Genomic DNA, 15,677 nt, shown 5'->3' on the forward strand with positions numbered 1-15,677 from the left:
AGTGAAACAATATGCATTTGAAAGGTGAAACCTAACTTTAACCCCACTTTCATCAACTGCCAGCAAAGCAACTGGGCAAATTATTACATGAACTCCAGACCACATCCCACACTCATTAACTAGGAATACGGCATCACTGGAGTTTATTAAAGGAGTAAGTCAACAGTCACAGTCTCCAAAATAGTGTATGGTATCACACACATGCTCAACAACTGCCATCCCCTCCTAAATCATTTCCCAGCAGTTTAGGTTCTACAATGGTCAAGTAGCTCAATCACAAAAACCCTCCCTCTGATGAAAATGAATCTAGCTGGACAAGTTTTTAAATTTTACTTTGCTTGCGTGTGTGCATGCACATGTATGTACAAGCAAATGCATGTACCCACCGAGGACAAGTAGAGAGGCAGAATTCCCTGGAGCTAGAGTGGTTGTGAGCTACCCAGTGTGGGTGCTAAGAACCAAACTCAGGCCCTCTGGAAAAGCAGTGAATTTCTTAACTACTGACTAAGCATCTCTCCAGCCCTTGAAAGGACATCTTAAGGCTCTGTACAACTGTTAAATGTAACCACAAACTGGAAAGGAATTCACCTGTGAGAGGAAGTGTATCTGATGAGATCTGCATGTGCTTTATCTTTTTGTCTTGGGCAGTGGTTCTTAACCTAGGACCTGGTTATACTCTTTAAGAAATTACTGATGGTTCCATAATTTAAATTAAATGTAAAAGTAACTTTTATTCTCCAGATCTAATTGTCATCTCAGAGAATTACTGCCTCCGTTTATTTACCTAGGCCTAGTCCTGGAAGCTTCTAATCTCCATAAAATCTTATCAAAGCCTAGAATGTTTTCAGCCTCTGAGACTTAATGGTTAAATAAGCTCACCCTTTCTAGTTCTTTCTGAACTCTGGCTGGCTGTTTCAACTCAGATGTTCTGGTACAAACTCTTCTCCAAGCTGACTGATCCAACCTGGCTTCTCTCAGCCTCTGACTGAACTGCTCTGCTTGGCCTCAAACTAATTCTAGCAATCTGTTCTAATCTTCTGGCTCCTTCTCTTTCTCTGCCTTATTCTCTCTTCCCCCTGTCTCTGTAAACTGTCCCAGTAAAACTGCCTGCTCCTCCTCTCCCTCTGCTTCAAGTTGAAGGGGCCATGCAGTGATGAATCCCCCTGCCCAACTGCCCCATGCCTCTTCTGCCACCAGGTTCTGCAGAAACAATGGACACCTTTGGGTTGGCTGCTGTGTTCTACCTAGTCAGCATTGCCACTAGGCTGGCAAACACCATCCACAGATCAGTTTCTCTTAAAAGAAAGCACTTTAGCAAGCCCAAGGCCCTAGATTCAATCCCCAGAAACAAATAAGAAACAATTACAAATTATTTATTGCATCACTTACTGTAGAAATAACTACTATGTAAATATAAATTCTAACTATGCTTTTCAGAAAAATAGAAATAAAATACTATTTCACATCTTAAGTTTTAAAATTTGTTTTTATTCTTTGTGAGTTTCACCTCATACATCCCAGGCCCACTCATCTCCCTATCCCCTCATACCCACCCTTTGCCCTTGCAACCTCAACATAAAAAACACACAAACAAAACAAAAACAAAAAAGCATAGAAAACATCTCATCGTGGAAGCTGTAGTGTGTCAGAGCTTTTCCCACAATATAGCCCTCTGTCCACATACCTTCACTTTTTCCGAGTTTTTTTTAACATATAGAGTTTGGGGAGCTTTTTTTTTTGGTTTTTCGAGACAGCTATGTGAACATGTGAGCAAAGGTGCCCACAGAATACAGAAAACAATGTCATATCCCCTGGAGCTGGAGATAGACAATTATGAGTTGCCCGTCATGAATGTGGGACGCAAACTCAGGTACCTAACTGCTGAGCCAGCTCTCCAAGTCCATGGTTAAGTTTTAAAATGGTAATTTATTTTAAACTCTCTCTCAGTAGAAGAGAACTGGTAATCACTGTCCTTTACATATATGAAAACTTAGGCATTATCTAAACTGTTTTTGTTTTTGCTTCTGTTTTTCAATATAGGGTTTCTTTTTTGTTTGTTTTGTTTTTGTTTGAAAACAGGGTTTCTCTGTATGTAGTTTTGGCTGTCCTGGAACTCAGTGTGTAGGCCAGGCTGGCCTCAAACTCACAGAGATCTGACTGCCTCTGCTTCCTGAGTTCTGAAACTAAATGTGTACACACCACCTTTCTTTTCTACAACAAATAAACCCTGTCACTTAGACTTTCTTTAATCCTTCCAATTGACGCCATCTTAAAATCTGCTGCCTTCTCCTGTCCACACATTAAGAAAGAAGTGGGGGAGCTGGGTGTGGTGGCGCACGCCTTTAATCCCAGCACTTGGGAGGCAGAGGCAGGCGGATTGCTGTGAGTTCAAGGCCAGCCTGGTCTACAGAGCGAGTCCAGGGCAGCCAAGGCTACACAGAGAGACCCTGTCTCAAAAACAAAAACAAAAAGAAAGAAAAAAGTAGGCTCAAGCTAGCACTTCTGTGTCCTCAACTGTATGCCTGGAGTATGGAGCTGCTATGAACATACTACCCACTTAAATACTAATCTAGTATCCTAATCTTATTTCCTCATTACTTCCCTCTCACTTTTACCTTGATGGCAGCATAGATCTTCCTTTGTTCACTATTCTACTACTGTCGCTTGATACATACCAAGTTCTTAGTAAATAGATAGCAATCAAAGGATTCTAGGATATAGTATCAGATCTCAAAAGTACCTAGGATAGATTTTGTTTTTACAAATGCAAACCTTTTTGCATTTCAGATAAATCTGGCTCACTGTGCTGTTAATCAATCTTGTCGCAATTTATGCAAATGTTGCTATGTATGTGTTTCAGGTGCCAACAGAAAAATCTGTGCTTAAGAACTTCACATTTTTCTTCATTCAAAACTGTAAATGAAAATATTTTAGTATAGGATACCAATTTACATTGTATATTCCAACGTATCTTTAAATGCTGCAATTTCTATAGTAGTTGCTTTTTTGCTCATATAAATATGGGGGAATAAAAGTCATACTGCCTAAATTCTGTTATCACTACCGTGAAGCTAAAACGCCCTAATAAATATTGAGATTGAGAAGTTTTTTCAAGATAATAATAAAAACAATATCAATTGTGCTATAAAAGAATTTAGGAGTCAGGAAGTGGTGATGCATGCCTTTAATCACAGCACTCAATAGGCCGAGGGATGTGGATTTCTGTGAGTTCAAGGCCAGCCTGGTCTACATGGAGAGTCTAGGACAGTCAGGGATATACAGAGAAACCCTATCTTGAAGAAAGAAGAAGAAGAGCAAAAAGAAGAAGAAGAAGAAGAAGAGGAGGAGGAGGAGGACGAAGAAGAGGAGGAGGAGGAAGAGGAAGATGAGGAGGAGGAAGAGGAAGAATAATTATTATTTAGGGACAGCAAAATGACTCAACATGTAAAAACACTTGCTGCCAAGCCCAATGACCTACTCTGATTCCCCAGGACCCACTTTATGGAAGGAGAGATCCAATGGCTACATACAAATATATACACATATACATATCTAAAATCAGCTAAGCATCTATATAGCTGAAGGTTAAATTATATTCCTTCAGTAACTCAAGAAGCCGATCCTCACAATATTCTCTTGAGGAAGCTAGAGTGTGGTTTGTTAGCACATTATCAATACAAACTGAGTAAAGTAACTGCAGCTGATAATTACACCATGAGTTGTTATACAAGAAGTTTCCTCATTAAATGAACTAGTGGTTAAGTCCAATTTTTCTCTGAACAATTAAAAACACTTTGGAAAAAGCCAGGAGTGGTGGCACATGCTTTTAATCCCAGCACTTGGGAGGCAGAGACAGGTGGATCTCTGTGAGTTCGAGGCTAGCAGCCTGATCTACAAAGTGAGTCCAGGACAACCAAGGCTACACAGAGAAACCCTGTCTTGGGGGAAGGGGGACCCCACAACTTTTAAAAAATATATACTGGCTAAAGGAAAACTTAGGTTTTGAGAAAAGTAAACCCAGAAGAAATTAATGAAATTCACAAGCAAGCCTTAGTAGTGCACACCTTTAATCCCAGCACTTGGGGAGGCAGAGGCAGGTGGATCTCTGTGAGTTTGAGGCCAATCTGATCTACAGAGTGAGTTCTCGGACAATCAGAGCTACACAGAGAGACCCTGTCTCAAAAAATCCCAATCAACTAATATACAAATGAGCTTTGCAAATGTCTTACACATATCATTTGCTACAAACTCAAATCCAAATCCAGATGCTATCTGATATTCATCAGACTTTATATAACCTAAGAATTAAACACTTAATTCAAATGCACAGTTTGTAGCAAACGGCATAAAAAGAAAGATTCCAAAGTAAGTACTAATCTAGAGAAACAAGGGAACAGATCTGACCTTTTCCAGTGGCTTTCCCAGAGAGTGTCCAATCAGTTTCCAGTCATTCAGGACTTCTTCGACTTTGGAAATAAACCTGAGGAGGAAGGAAAACTTTCTAAATATATAACCATGCATTTTTTCCTACTACTATACAATTTTTTAAAAAAGACATTTCCTTATATGCTAACATTTTACAAGTTTAATTCTGCGAGCCTGTCTTAGAGATGGAATAAAGGCAGAACAATGTTGTTTAGTTCAAGAACTCTTAAACTTTGATTAATTTAAATCTATTCACCCAATAAAAATATTCTTTCCATAAAACAAAAAGTAAGAACAAATCCTCCTTTGATATGATATGATAAATTTAGCAGAGAAGCAAAATCTGGCAGATCAAACTAACACTTATAAAGGGTAGTTATACAACTGGTCACTTGTCTCTGCCCTCACAACTTCCGTTCCCAGCACCGCACAGTGGTTCACAACTACCTGTAACTCTAATTCTAAAAGAGCCAGTGGCTTCTTCAGGCCTCAGAGGACCAGGCACACATGAGATGCACACACAGGCATGCAAGCAAAAACATTTTTACACATACAATAAAACAATTAAGTAAATCTTTAAAAGCTGACTAAACTTGATTTGCAACTTGGTCAATGTGAGCAAATGAAAACTGTCAAGCTGCTTATGTGAAGAGAACTGTGCTGCAACCTAACAGCAGCCCCGGTACCTAAAACTTCTAGAAAGGCTTCTAGTGTAATCACAGTCAAGTGTCGTCAAAGGCATCAGACTGTTTTCTGCATTGGCATTATGAGTTAATGCATTGAAGACAGTAACGGCATCAAGTAATAAATCAGCTTATGATTTGACTTAGCCTTCTCATTAACTCCTTAAAATTAAAACAATAGTTACTTATATATGAATGCACTTTGGGGGAGTTCACATGAATGACAATTACTAAATCTGAAAATGAATGAACCAAAAATAAGCTTACATTTACAAAACAAAAACTATATGCAGAGGGGCGCAAAAATATACATTAGCATATACTGCAGGGGCCTAGGAATACAGCCACGGTGTAAAGTACTTACAGAAAAGTACTTACCAGAGAGACTATTCCTTCCCAAGCAACCCCTAGCCACAAAGAAAAGCACTGAAACCACACTGCACTTTTGTAAAAGTAAAAATTGGAAGCTACAACTGCAGCAAACAGTTGTAAGTTAATGATCCATCTACTCAGTAGACAATGTGTCCCCATTAAAATTGTTCTGAAGAACATCCGAGGAAATAGAAAAAGGTCCATGTGTTAAATGGGGGGGGGGGGGGACTGTACAAACAAGCATTGATATAGTTTGATCTTAAAAAAGAAAAAAAATACATACACAATTGAAAGAAATTGTCAAATATTTAATAGGTATTTTAGGTGAAAGGTTTAAAGGTATTTTGTTATTTTACAACAAAATATTATTGCGATAATGAATATAACTAAAAACACAATTTTCAGAGTGAAAGAACCATCTTAAAACACTTTACTTAAGAATTCTAGTACTGACTAGGAGACAATTATGTCTTACAAGTATTGAGATTTGACTAGAAAAATGTAGTAACTTTTTCTTTAACAGTTCTCCATACCTTCGCTGATGAGTCACTTAGCTCCTTTTCCTATATTAGGCTCTTTTGTACATGCTTTTGGAATAATAGGTTTCTTTTCATTTCCCTTTGTAGCTTTTAGGTCAAATTGTAATTATAGACTCAGTCATATTATCTGACTCATGTCTGTCTCTTCTGCTAGACTATATTTTCAATAAGAGCAGGAATCTTAGGGAGCGGGGGGTGGGGGAGCCTGTATGTGTAGTGGTATATGTCTTTAATCCCAGCATTCAGTGAGGCTAAGGCTGGCGGACCTCTGAGTTTGAGGCCAGCCTGGTCTGCAGAGCAAGTTCCTGGACAGCCAAGGCTACACAGAGAAACCCTGTCTCAAAAGACCAAAATGAGATGGGGGCGGGGAGAGATTCTTATTTTTTCTTTTTTTTACTACAGAACTAGTGATAGAACCCAGGACAATGATCATGCTAGGCCTTATCTGTTTTTACTAGCTACTAAATCCCTAATGTCTTACACACGTACATTAAGCAAATACTTTTTCAACTGAAAATTAGTAGTTTCAGGTTTCTACTTCGTCCTCTCAATAAATTATCTGTATGGTACATAACACACTTGTTAGGTCTCAAGAACTTCCTTTTGTCAGTCTAGCATTTAAACAAAAGCCAGCATTCCCTCAGGACTTAAAAATTGCTAATGGGACCGGGTGTGGAGGCACATGCCTTTAATCCCAGCACTTGGGAGGCAGAGGCAGGTGGATCTCTGTGAGCTTAAGGTCATCCTAGTCTACCGAACGAGTTTCAGCACAGCCAGGGCTGTACAGAAAAACCCTGTCTTGAAAAACAAAACAAAAATCGCTAAAGGGAGTCATTCTCCTAATCTATGGCACAAAGGAAAAATGACTTTTCCATTTACCTATACTTGTGGTATGTATTAGCATAGCAAGGCTGTGCTAACCTTTAGGCTCCCTCAGTCCCTCCTGTTACAGAGTCATCCTCGCTGGCATACCAGCCCTGTTACCCTAAACCTCTCCAGCCCCTGAGCTTTGCTTCCCTTGCCCTGGCTTCTCTTTTCCTACATACCCCACCACCTTGGCCATGCGTTCTCTTGGTCTCTGAGCTCCCATGTGTTCTCTTTGCTCTTTCTCTTCTCTTCCTTTCCCCTAGTTCAGTCTGGATTCTTCCAGATGCCTCTCAATATTCTCTCCCTCATATTTATCATAAACCTTCTCCTCAACCATGCCTAGGATCAGTCATGTCCTCAGTTTCAGCCAATACTGAGAACTTTTCATCCAAACACTAAAATCAAGGCTTAAGAAACTTCAAAGTCACAGGGCCATGGTGGCACATGCCTTTAATCCCAGCATGTGGGAGGCATAAGCAGTAGGATCTCTGAGTTCAAGAACAGCCTGGTCTATAGAGTGAGGTCCATGACAGCCAGGGATACACAGAGAAACCCTGTCTTGAAAAACCAAAATAAATGAATGAATGAACAAATGAATGAATGAATGAATGAATGAAAAAAAATACTGGTTTTATTCCACACAGTGAAACTTAAAAGACAAAAGCTTAATTTCGTACTTGTAACAGTCCTTATAATTTTGCTAACAATTATTTCCACAAGAGCAAATAAAGGATTTAATATTCCCCTCAGGAAAGTTTTTGAGCCAAAATTTTTACTTATTAATTTCTTGCATTTGACATCTTTGGCCTGAGATTCTTTGCCATTGTCCTTAACCATGACATATCTGCCACCAACCACTTTATGAGGCCCACCCATCCCCCTAGTCTCTTATTAACAACCTGAATCAGGTTGATCTGGTGCTCAGCACAAGGTGCTCCACCAGCTTGGCATCACAGTCGGATAAAACCCACACGGCTTTGACAGCTTAGTATATGCCACATGCTAGGCTACCGGGGAGGCGGGCTGCCGCTCCCCAAGTCCAGCTCTGCTACGGTAAAGAGGAGAGAAGAGAGGAGGATCTATGGTAGGGAGAATTGAGCAGGCGGTGAACAGCTGGTTAAGGGAAACCAACTGTTGGTTGAACAACTAACTAGAGGAACTAGTTGTGTGGTGAGGTTGAGGAACGGAGGAAAAAGAAATACTTGGAGACTCGGGCCTGTGTGGTACAAGCTGTAGGTCACGAGTTTTCTTCTGGCTCTCATCTGTCTTGCCTGCTGTCTGACTGATTGCCCGCTCCTTGCTCACTCACTAGCTTGCTGTCTTTCTATCCCACTATCTTCTTGTTTGCTGTTACCCACTTTTCCGTCTCCTTGCTTGCCCAGCTCTCCATTTCCTTGCTTGGTGCTGCCCATCTTTCCCTTCCTCTTGCTGTTCTCAGTATTTTATTGGAGTTCTTATCCTCATGCCTGCGGCAGAGGGCCGTCAAGCAGCACTGGCATCCACTACACCTCTAGCAGCAATGCCTTCCCTGGCCATGTCGGTAGATTACGGGTGAGCCTGAATCCTAAATGTACCTGAGCCTGAACCTCTGCCTTCACACAACGCAGGGGGAGCACGCAGAAAGGCTTGCTTTATCTATCTATTTATTTATTTTTATGTGCATTGGTGTTTCTCCTGCATGTATGTGGGGGTGTCAGATCCCCTAGAACTAGAGTTACACAGACGGTTGTGAGCTGCCATGTGGGTGCTGGGAATTGAACCTGAGTTTTCTGAAAGAGTAGCCAGTGATCTCAACCACTGAGCCATCTCTCCCACGCCATTAAATTAATTAATTAATTAACTTTTATGCACATGCTTGTTTTGCCTGCATATATATGTCTGTGCACATGTGTGCCTGGTGCCCATGGAAGCCAGAAGAGTATGTCAAATCCTCTAAAACTAGATTTACAGATGGTTGTAAACTGCCACGTGGGTGCTTGGAATTGAACCTGGGTCCTCTGGCAGAGCATACAACACTCTTAATCTCTGAGCCGTTTCTTTAACTCCCCTCAGGAAACTTTGAGTTACTTAACTAGGGGGAAATGAGCATTTTTCCATTCCAACCACACTGGCCACTGATGTTTCCTTATCACTCACCCTCCAAGACCAAATTGTATTTCTCTAACTACCTTCAAAATATCAACTTTCAAGTCAACATGCCCACAGCTGCACTCAGTGTGACTTTGATACTTCTCTTTGTTCTTTTAGGCAAGAAACTGAAGTTTCATAGTTGAGTCTTCTCTGAGACTTACATCAAGCCTACCTACCTAGATCTAGTTCATTCTATTCAGCTAATGACAGTTCCATTTTATGAATCAAGATCAGTAGTTTACTTCCTTTTACCACAGTGTAACAACTAAAGTCAAACAACTCTAGTACCATACAGTCAAAATCTCTTACAGCTTAGGCAGCAGTTTTTTTCTAAATACGGTCTTCTGACCTGCTAGCATCTGTAGTACCTGGGACCATGTCAGAAAATCAAATTTGGGGATCTGACCTAAAATCTACATTAATGAGAAATGATCAGAGTAGAGAGCTGCAGATTCTGATGCACAGTCAAGTTTCAGAATTTTCAGTCTGGTGCACCCAGTCTAGATTACGCCCTGCGGCCTTGGAAGCTGACCTCACTCTCATATACTGCCTCACTCGCATGTCTAGCAATGTCAGTCCCCTCTCAAGTCTAACCAAACCCTTAACCATTTTGCACTTTCTTTCTTGAGGCAAGATCTATTAAACTGCTTCGGTTAGTCTTAGCTCAAGTGATCCTTCCAACTCAGGCTTCCCAGCAGCCAGGAGTAGAGGCAAGTGCCCCTCACCCAGCAGCCACTCCCCCTTTCCACTTTCAAAGCAGGGTATTTCCTGTCTTTCCCCTACAAAAACATCAACAATTTTGTAGTCCATGCTATCCCTATTTAACTATCTTGTTTTGTTTTTGTAGTTAGCACCAACTGGCTTACATTTAACTATATTTTGAGCTTTTTTTTTTTTTAAGGTAGAGATTTCCCCATCCTTAGGCTAGCTCAGGACACACAGCACTTGCTCATAAAGTCTTGCTAGGGTGTTAATCTTACTGACCCTATTAAGTGTGGGGATGGGCACACAGGTCAAACTACTATTTTACTAAGGATCTCTTATATTTTTCTATGCCACCAATTGATATGAGAGGCACAAATCCGGAAAGCCTACAAACTTGCAACAATATAATAACTTCAATAGCTATCTACGTTTCAAGTCAACAAATGTTTTCAACTAACAGGCGATAAAATAATTTCATAGGAACTCAGTTGTTTATCTGAATTTGACAAGCTCAGAAAGCCTGGGCAAATAACCAAGTTTGAAATGTAAGATCGTGAATCAAAACATTCCAAAGACGTATGTAGACATACTGGTTTGTAAAAAAAATAAAGTAGAGTGGCAACGGGGAAGGTGAACAGAAAGGAAAGGAATAGAGATTTTTTTTTTTTAATAATTCTGGAAGACAGGATGAAGATGGTGAGGGATGGCAGATGAACAGCCATCGGTATATTAAAGAAAAACATCTTCCAATAAACATGGAAGAAAACAGAAGCTGCTTGCCTGACTACTTATGACAACTGAGGCAAAACGAAAAAAAAGCAGAAGACACAGGAGCGACTTCGGAAATGGTTTTCGGTGCCAGGGAAGTGATCTGGAAGTAAACACAACTTTTTTTTTTTTAAGGGCGGAGGCCAGGTCAGGGAAGAGAGACGAAGCGTGGGCGTCTCCCTCTGAACCAGCGTCACCTGTGTGATGCCACCCCCTGGGCCAGTGACAACCAAGCGCGCTACTCACCTTTCCCACTCCGAGGCTGTGGTGAAGTCTGTAATCTCAAACACCTCGGACTCGGGCTGCGGGGAGAGAGAAGGACACAGACAGTAAGCTCCCGGCCGCGGGTGTCAGCGGCAGAACTCGGTGACAGACGCACCCAGGGTGCGGAACTCACCTCACTGTCCGCCGCCATCTTGCGGAGCGGAGCGTCAGGCCGCGCGCGAAGGCTGCCGGGAAGAAGGGAACTTGGAGGCGGTCCGTGGCAGTGGGCGGGACCTCTGTGCGGAGTGGGTGGAGCCTCGGGGCAGTCCTGCCCACAGAGGACCTGATGGAAGGTGGAAGGTGGGCAAGACATCTTTGTTCGGAGCAGGAGAATCTTAGGGTGAAATATACTCTCCCTTAACGTGGTTTATCAATATTTTTTTTTAATTCTGTAAGGTCTGGAGAAATGGCTGTGCTGTTAATGGTACCTGCTGCTCTTCCAGAGGCCCTAGGTTTGGTTTTCAGCACCCACATGGCAGTTCACAACCATTTGTGACTCCAGTACAAAAGGATTGGATGCCCTCTTCTGGCTTCCATTGACGTCAGGCATGCACGTGGTGCACAGGCGTACATGCTGACAAAACACTCATACACGTTAAGTTAAATTTTAACAAATGTTTTTAAAAGACTTTAAAAAATAATAAAAATCAAGCAGAGCTGATGGACCTTTTGACATTGTCACGTGCCATTGTCATCTACAAATGGGTCACATTCCTAGATATCCTGGGACACATGCCTGTGCGGTCGAAATTGTATTTAAAAACCTAAGGCACTTTGAGTTTCCGTTCAGATGTTTTCCGGTTTGTTGTTTTTGAGACAGGGTTCCTGAGCCAGCCTCAAGCTCACTGCAGTAAGAAGGGTGAAGTGGAATTTCTGATCCTTTTGCCTCCTCCTTCTGAGTATCCTGAATGCAGGCGGATAGCTCCAGGCTTCAATTATGGGATGGTGAAGATGGTAGCTAGGACTGTGCATGCTAGGTGGAAGAGAGAGGTGGGCATCTCCCTCAGAACCAGTGCCACCTGTGTGCTGCTGCTGGGTTAATGCTTTACCAACTGAGCTACATCCTTGACTCTTGTTCAAACTTTACTAATTTGCAGACACTGACCAAGGTCCTATAAACCCACGTCTCCTTTCCTAACCCCCCCCCAAAAAAACCTATTCAGCTGAAGTTATTAAAAAAAAAAATTCATCAGACAAGTTTTGTATTTTCTGAGAAGAGCATCATGCTGTTTGATGAATGTTTCACTTTTAAACCTCTGAAGAACAGGAATACTAACTAGCAGTTAAGAATTCTGTTTGGACAGTCAAGGATACACAGAGAAATCCAGTCTCGAAAAACCTAAAAAAAAAAAGAAAAGAAAATTCTGTTTGGCGGGGTGTGGTGGCGCAAGCCTTTAATCCCAGCACTCAGGAGGCAGAGGCAAGCAGATCACTGTGAATTCGAGGCCAGCCTGGTCTACAAAGGGAGTCCAGGACACCTAGGGCTACACAGAGAAACCCTGTCTCGAAAAACAAAACAAGGGCTGGAGAGATGGCTCAGAGGTTAAGAGCACTGTCTGCTCTTCCAGAGGTCCTGAGTTCAATTCCCAGCAACCACATGGTGGCTCACAGCCGTCTATAATGTGATCTGATGCTGTCTTCTGCTGTACATGCAAGCAAAGCATTGTGTATATATATGATAAATAAGTAAATCTTAAAAAAAAAAAGAAAAGAAAAACAAAACAAAACAAATTTGTTTGGGCTGGGTGGTGGTCACCCATGTTTTTAATCCCAGCACATGGGAGGCAAAGGCAGGTAGATCTCTGTGAGTTAAAGGCCAGTCTGGTCTACAGCTAGAGTCCCAGGGAGAAACCCTGTCTCCAAATAGGAAGAGGAGGAGGAGAAAGAGGAGGAGGAGGAGGAGGCTGGAGAGATAGCTCAGAGGAGAAGAGCACTGACTGCTCTTCAAAAAGCTCTGAGTTCAATTCCCACGACTTCGTGACTCATAAGCATCTACAATGTGATCTGAAGCCCTCTTCTGGTGTGCAGGTGTACATGCTTGCAGAACACTGTATACATAATAAATAAATAAATCTTAATGATGATAATGATGATGATAATTCTGTTGGGGATTGGAGAGGCGTCTCAGCAGCTAGGAGTGCTGACTGCTCTTGCAGATGGGCTGGATTCAGGTCCCAGCACCCACACAACTGCATACAATTCTCCATACCTCTAGTTCTAGGGAATCTAGCACCTTCTTCTGGCTTCTGTTGTAAACAGAAATGCACACAGTGCACATATATACATGCAGGCAAAACACTCATATATATAAAATTTTTAATTAAATAATAAATCTTTTTCTGAGATAGGCTCTGTCTATTATGTAGCTCCAGCTGTTCTTGAACTCACCGTGTAGACCAGGCTGGCCCCAAACTCACGAAATCCACCTTCCTCTGCCTCTGTTGTAGTACTGGGATTAAAAGCATGTGCCCCCATACCCAGCCTTTAAATAATAAATCTTAAGGACTAAAGAGATGGCTCAGAGGTTAAGAGCACTGTCTGTTCTTCCAAAGGTCCTGAGTTCAATTCCCAAAAACCACATGGTGGCTCACAACCACCTATAAAGAGATCTGGTGCCCTCTTCTGGTGTGCAGGTGTACACGCAGGCAAAACACTATATATTTATAAAACAAATCTTATTTAAAACATTTAAAAATAATAAATCTTCAAAAGAAAAACTAATTCTTTCTCAGACCAGCTAGATGGCTCAGCAGTTAATGGCACTAGCTGCCAACCCTGAAAACCTAAGTTCTGTCTCAAGAACCAACATGGCAGAAGGGAAGAATCAACTCCTGCAAATTGTCCTCTGACCTCCACAATTCTGCCAGCCTTTGCCCTGCCCCCCACCAACTAACTAACTAACTAACTAACTAACTAACTAAATGCAGTTAAAAAATGACCTCCACATATGTGGTAGGCAGTGCTTTCAAAAGCACACACACACACACACACACACACACACACACACACACTCAATTAATCGATCGATAATAAAGTGTGAAGAATTCTGTCATGTATAATGAAATACCGTAGATGAGCCTGGTTTGTGTGGCGCTACAGGTGAAACCCCTTTGTGCATGTCTGGCAAACATAGTACTAACTGAGCTACATCTCCAACCCCTTGGGTTCCCTGTAAGGCTAACAAAGTAGCCAACATTCTCTTTCAGCTGTACATAGAAACAAAAAAGAAGGAAGAAGACCAAATACATTTTGATGGTGGAAACAAAGTAACAATAACCTCTCCTAGTTTAAAAAAAGAAAAGGAATAAAGGGTTGTAGCCCAGTGGGTAGCATGCTTGCCTGGCACACAGAAGCCCTGGGCTTACTCCATACCTTCACTGGATGTGAAGAGCAGGCCTTTAATTCCAGCACTTTTAAGCCAGCCAGTCTAGGCAAGCCAATGAGTCCCACAAACGAACAGAAAGAAGGACGCAAGAGATGGTTAGAGACATAGGGACATTTGTATACAGAAAAGAATTTCTTTTCTTCTGACTTGGTACTTTGCCTGAATCGCCTGTGTGCTCTGCCCACAGAGCCCAGAAGCCAGAAGTCAGCATGAGGTCCTCCAGGCTGTGAGCTGCCAGGATCGAACCTGGGTCCTCTGTGGGAGCAGTTAGTGCTCTTAACCCCTGAGCCATCTCTCCTGCCCCTGAAAAGAATCTCTTTTTCCTATTTTAAGATCCTTAAAGTGAAGTAAGTTCATGGGTCTTAAGATCAGACAGATCTGATTTTAGACATCTGCTAACTATATAACTTCCTGTAAAGTATTTAACTTCCTTAAACTTGTTTCTATTAGGAAAAAAGGACCTGTAATACCAATTACTGTATTAAAGAATGAGTCCACATAAAAACAACCCAATATCCAGCCTCAGTAGGTAACCAATTAGAGTAGTAGTTTTCATAATGAACGCTCCATGGAACTAGGAGACATTGCTTACAATACGAGGCATTACTCTTTTTTTCTCTTTGATGAGTACTGAAGATAGTTCAGTAACTAAGATCAGAATCTAAAGCCATTTCAAAGACTTCGCTTCCTGAAATTAAATCTTAGACAAGATGTGGAGCTGCCAAATGAGGATGCTAAGGTAAGATTTCTTCCAAGATATTTTTGGCTTCTTGTCATCTCCCTGGAGACATTTTTAAAATAAGTTATTTGTTACAGCCTAAGTGTGAAGCCAGGATGCTAATGGTGTGGAAGCCCACGGGAGACACACTTTTATTAGATATTCCCCTCCCGCCGCCCCCACTGGCTTAAAAAGCAGAAAAGATTCTGCTTCTCCAGGATGAAGGGCTGTTTCCGTGTGCATCCTGAGGCAACCGCTTTTCCTTTCAAACTTGTTTCCTCACTCATATAATTCAGTTATTTCAAGGTGTTACCAATAATGACCGTGGGGAAGCTATTTTGACGCACAAGCAATTTAAGAGATTAGAAGCTTTGGAAAAAATCACCCTCAGCTGGGACCTCAGGGGACCATGGGGGCATAGCAGTTTAATTAGGTCATAGAGAAACAGAAAACATCGTTCATATGGGACGCTACTCTTTGCATCTATCTGTCTTGATAGCCCTGTGCAGGATAAAATAGGAACTCTCCAGATGCCATCTCATACCCTACAAAAGATGCTGCAACTGGAAGAGGAAGACACTAGGAGAACAAGAATCTTCAGAATGAGAATCTTCAGAGAGAGAGAGTCTCTAAAAAGTCAAAACTGCCAAAAAAAAAAAAAAAAAAGTTTGTTTTCTCACTCGTTCAAGTGTCTACTGTCAGGATCATATAGATGATCCTATGGAGGGTTTCAACAAAGAATAATCCCCTCCCACTATGTTCTCAGTCTTAGGACAAGAGACAAGAAATAATAATGTGATTTAGAAATGTGATGCTTGCTC

General features: G+C 41.6%; 1 protein-coding gene across 2 annotated transcripts in view; it reads right to left on the reverse strand.

The window, feature by feature from the left end:
* Positions 1-10,960, reverse strand: part of RAB3GAP1 (RAB3 GTPase activating protein catalytic subunit 1) — a 64,602-nt gene extending 53,642 nt beyond the window's left edge. For both annotated transcript variants that reach the window (XM_084783823.1, XM_084783822.1), the window contains exons 1-3: positions 10,887-10,960; positions 10,736-10,791; positions 4,405-4,480 (exon numbers count right to left, since the gene is read on the reverse strand). In XM_084783823.1, the coding sequence (XP_084639949.1) occupies positions 4,405-4,480; positions 10,736-10,791; positions 10,887-10,904 (150 nt within the window). In that variant the 5' untranslated portion in view covers positions 10,905-10,960. The remainder of the gene's footprint in view (positions 1-4,404; positions 4,481-10,735; positions 10,792-10,886) is intronic.
* Positions 10,961-15,677: the final 4,717 nt, after the last annotated feature.

The sequence above is a fragment of the Acomys minous genome, assembly GCF_964271855.1.
Source record: "Acomys minous genome assembly, chromosome: 1".
In the NCBI taxonomy this organism is placed as follows: Eukaryota; Metazoa; Chordata; class Mammalia; order Rodentia; family Muridae; genus Acomys; species Acomys minous.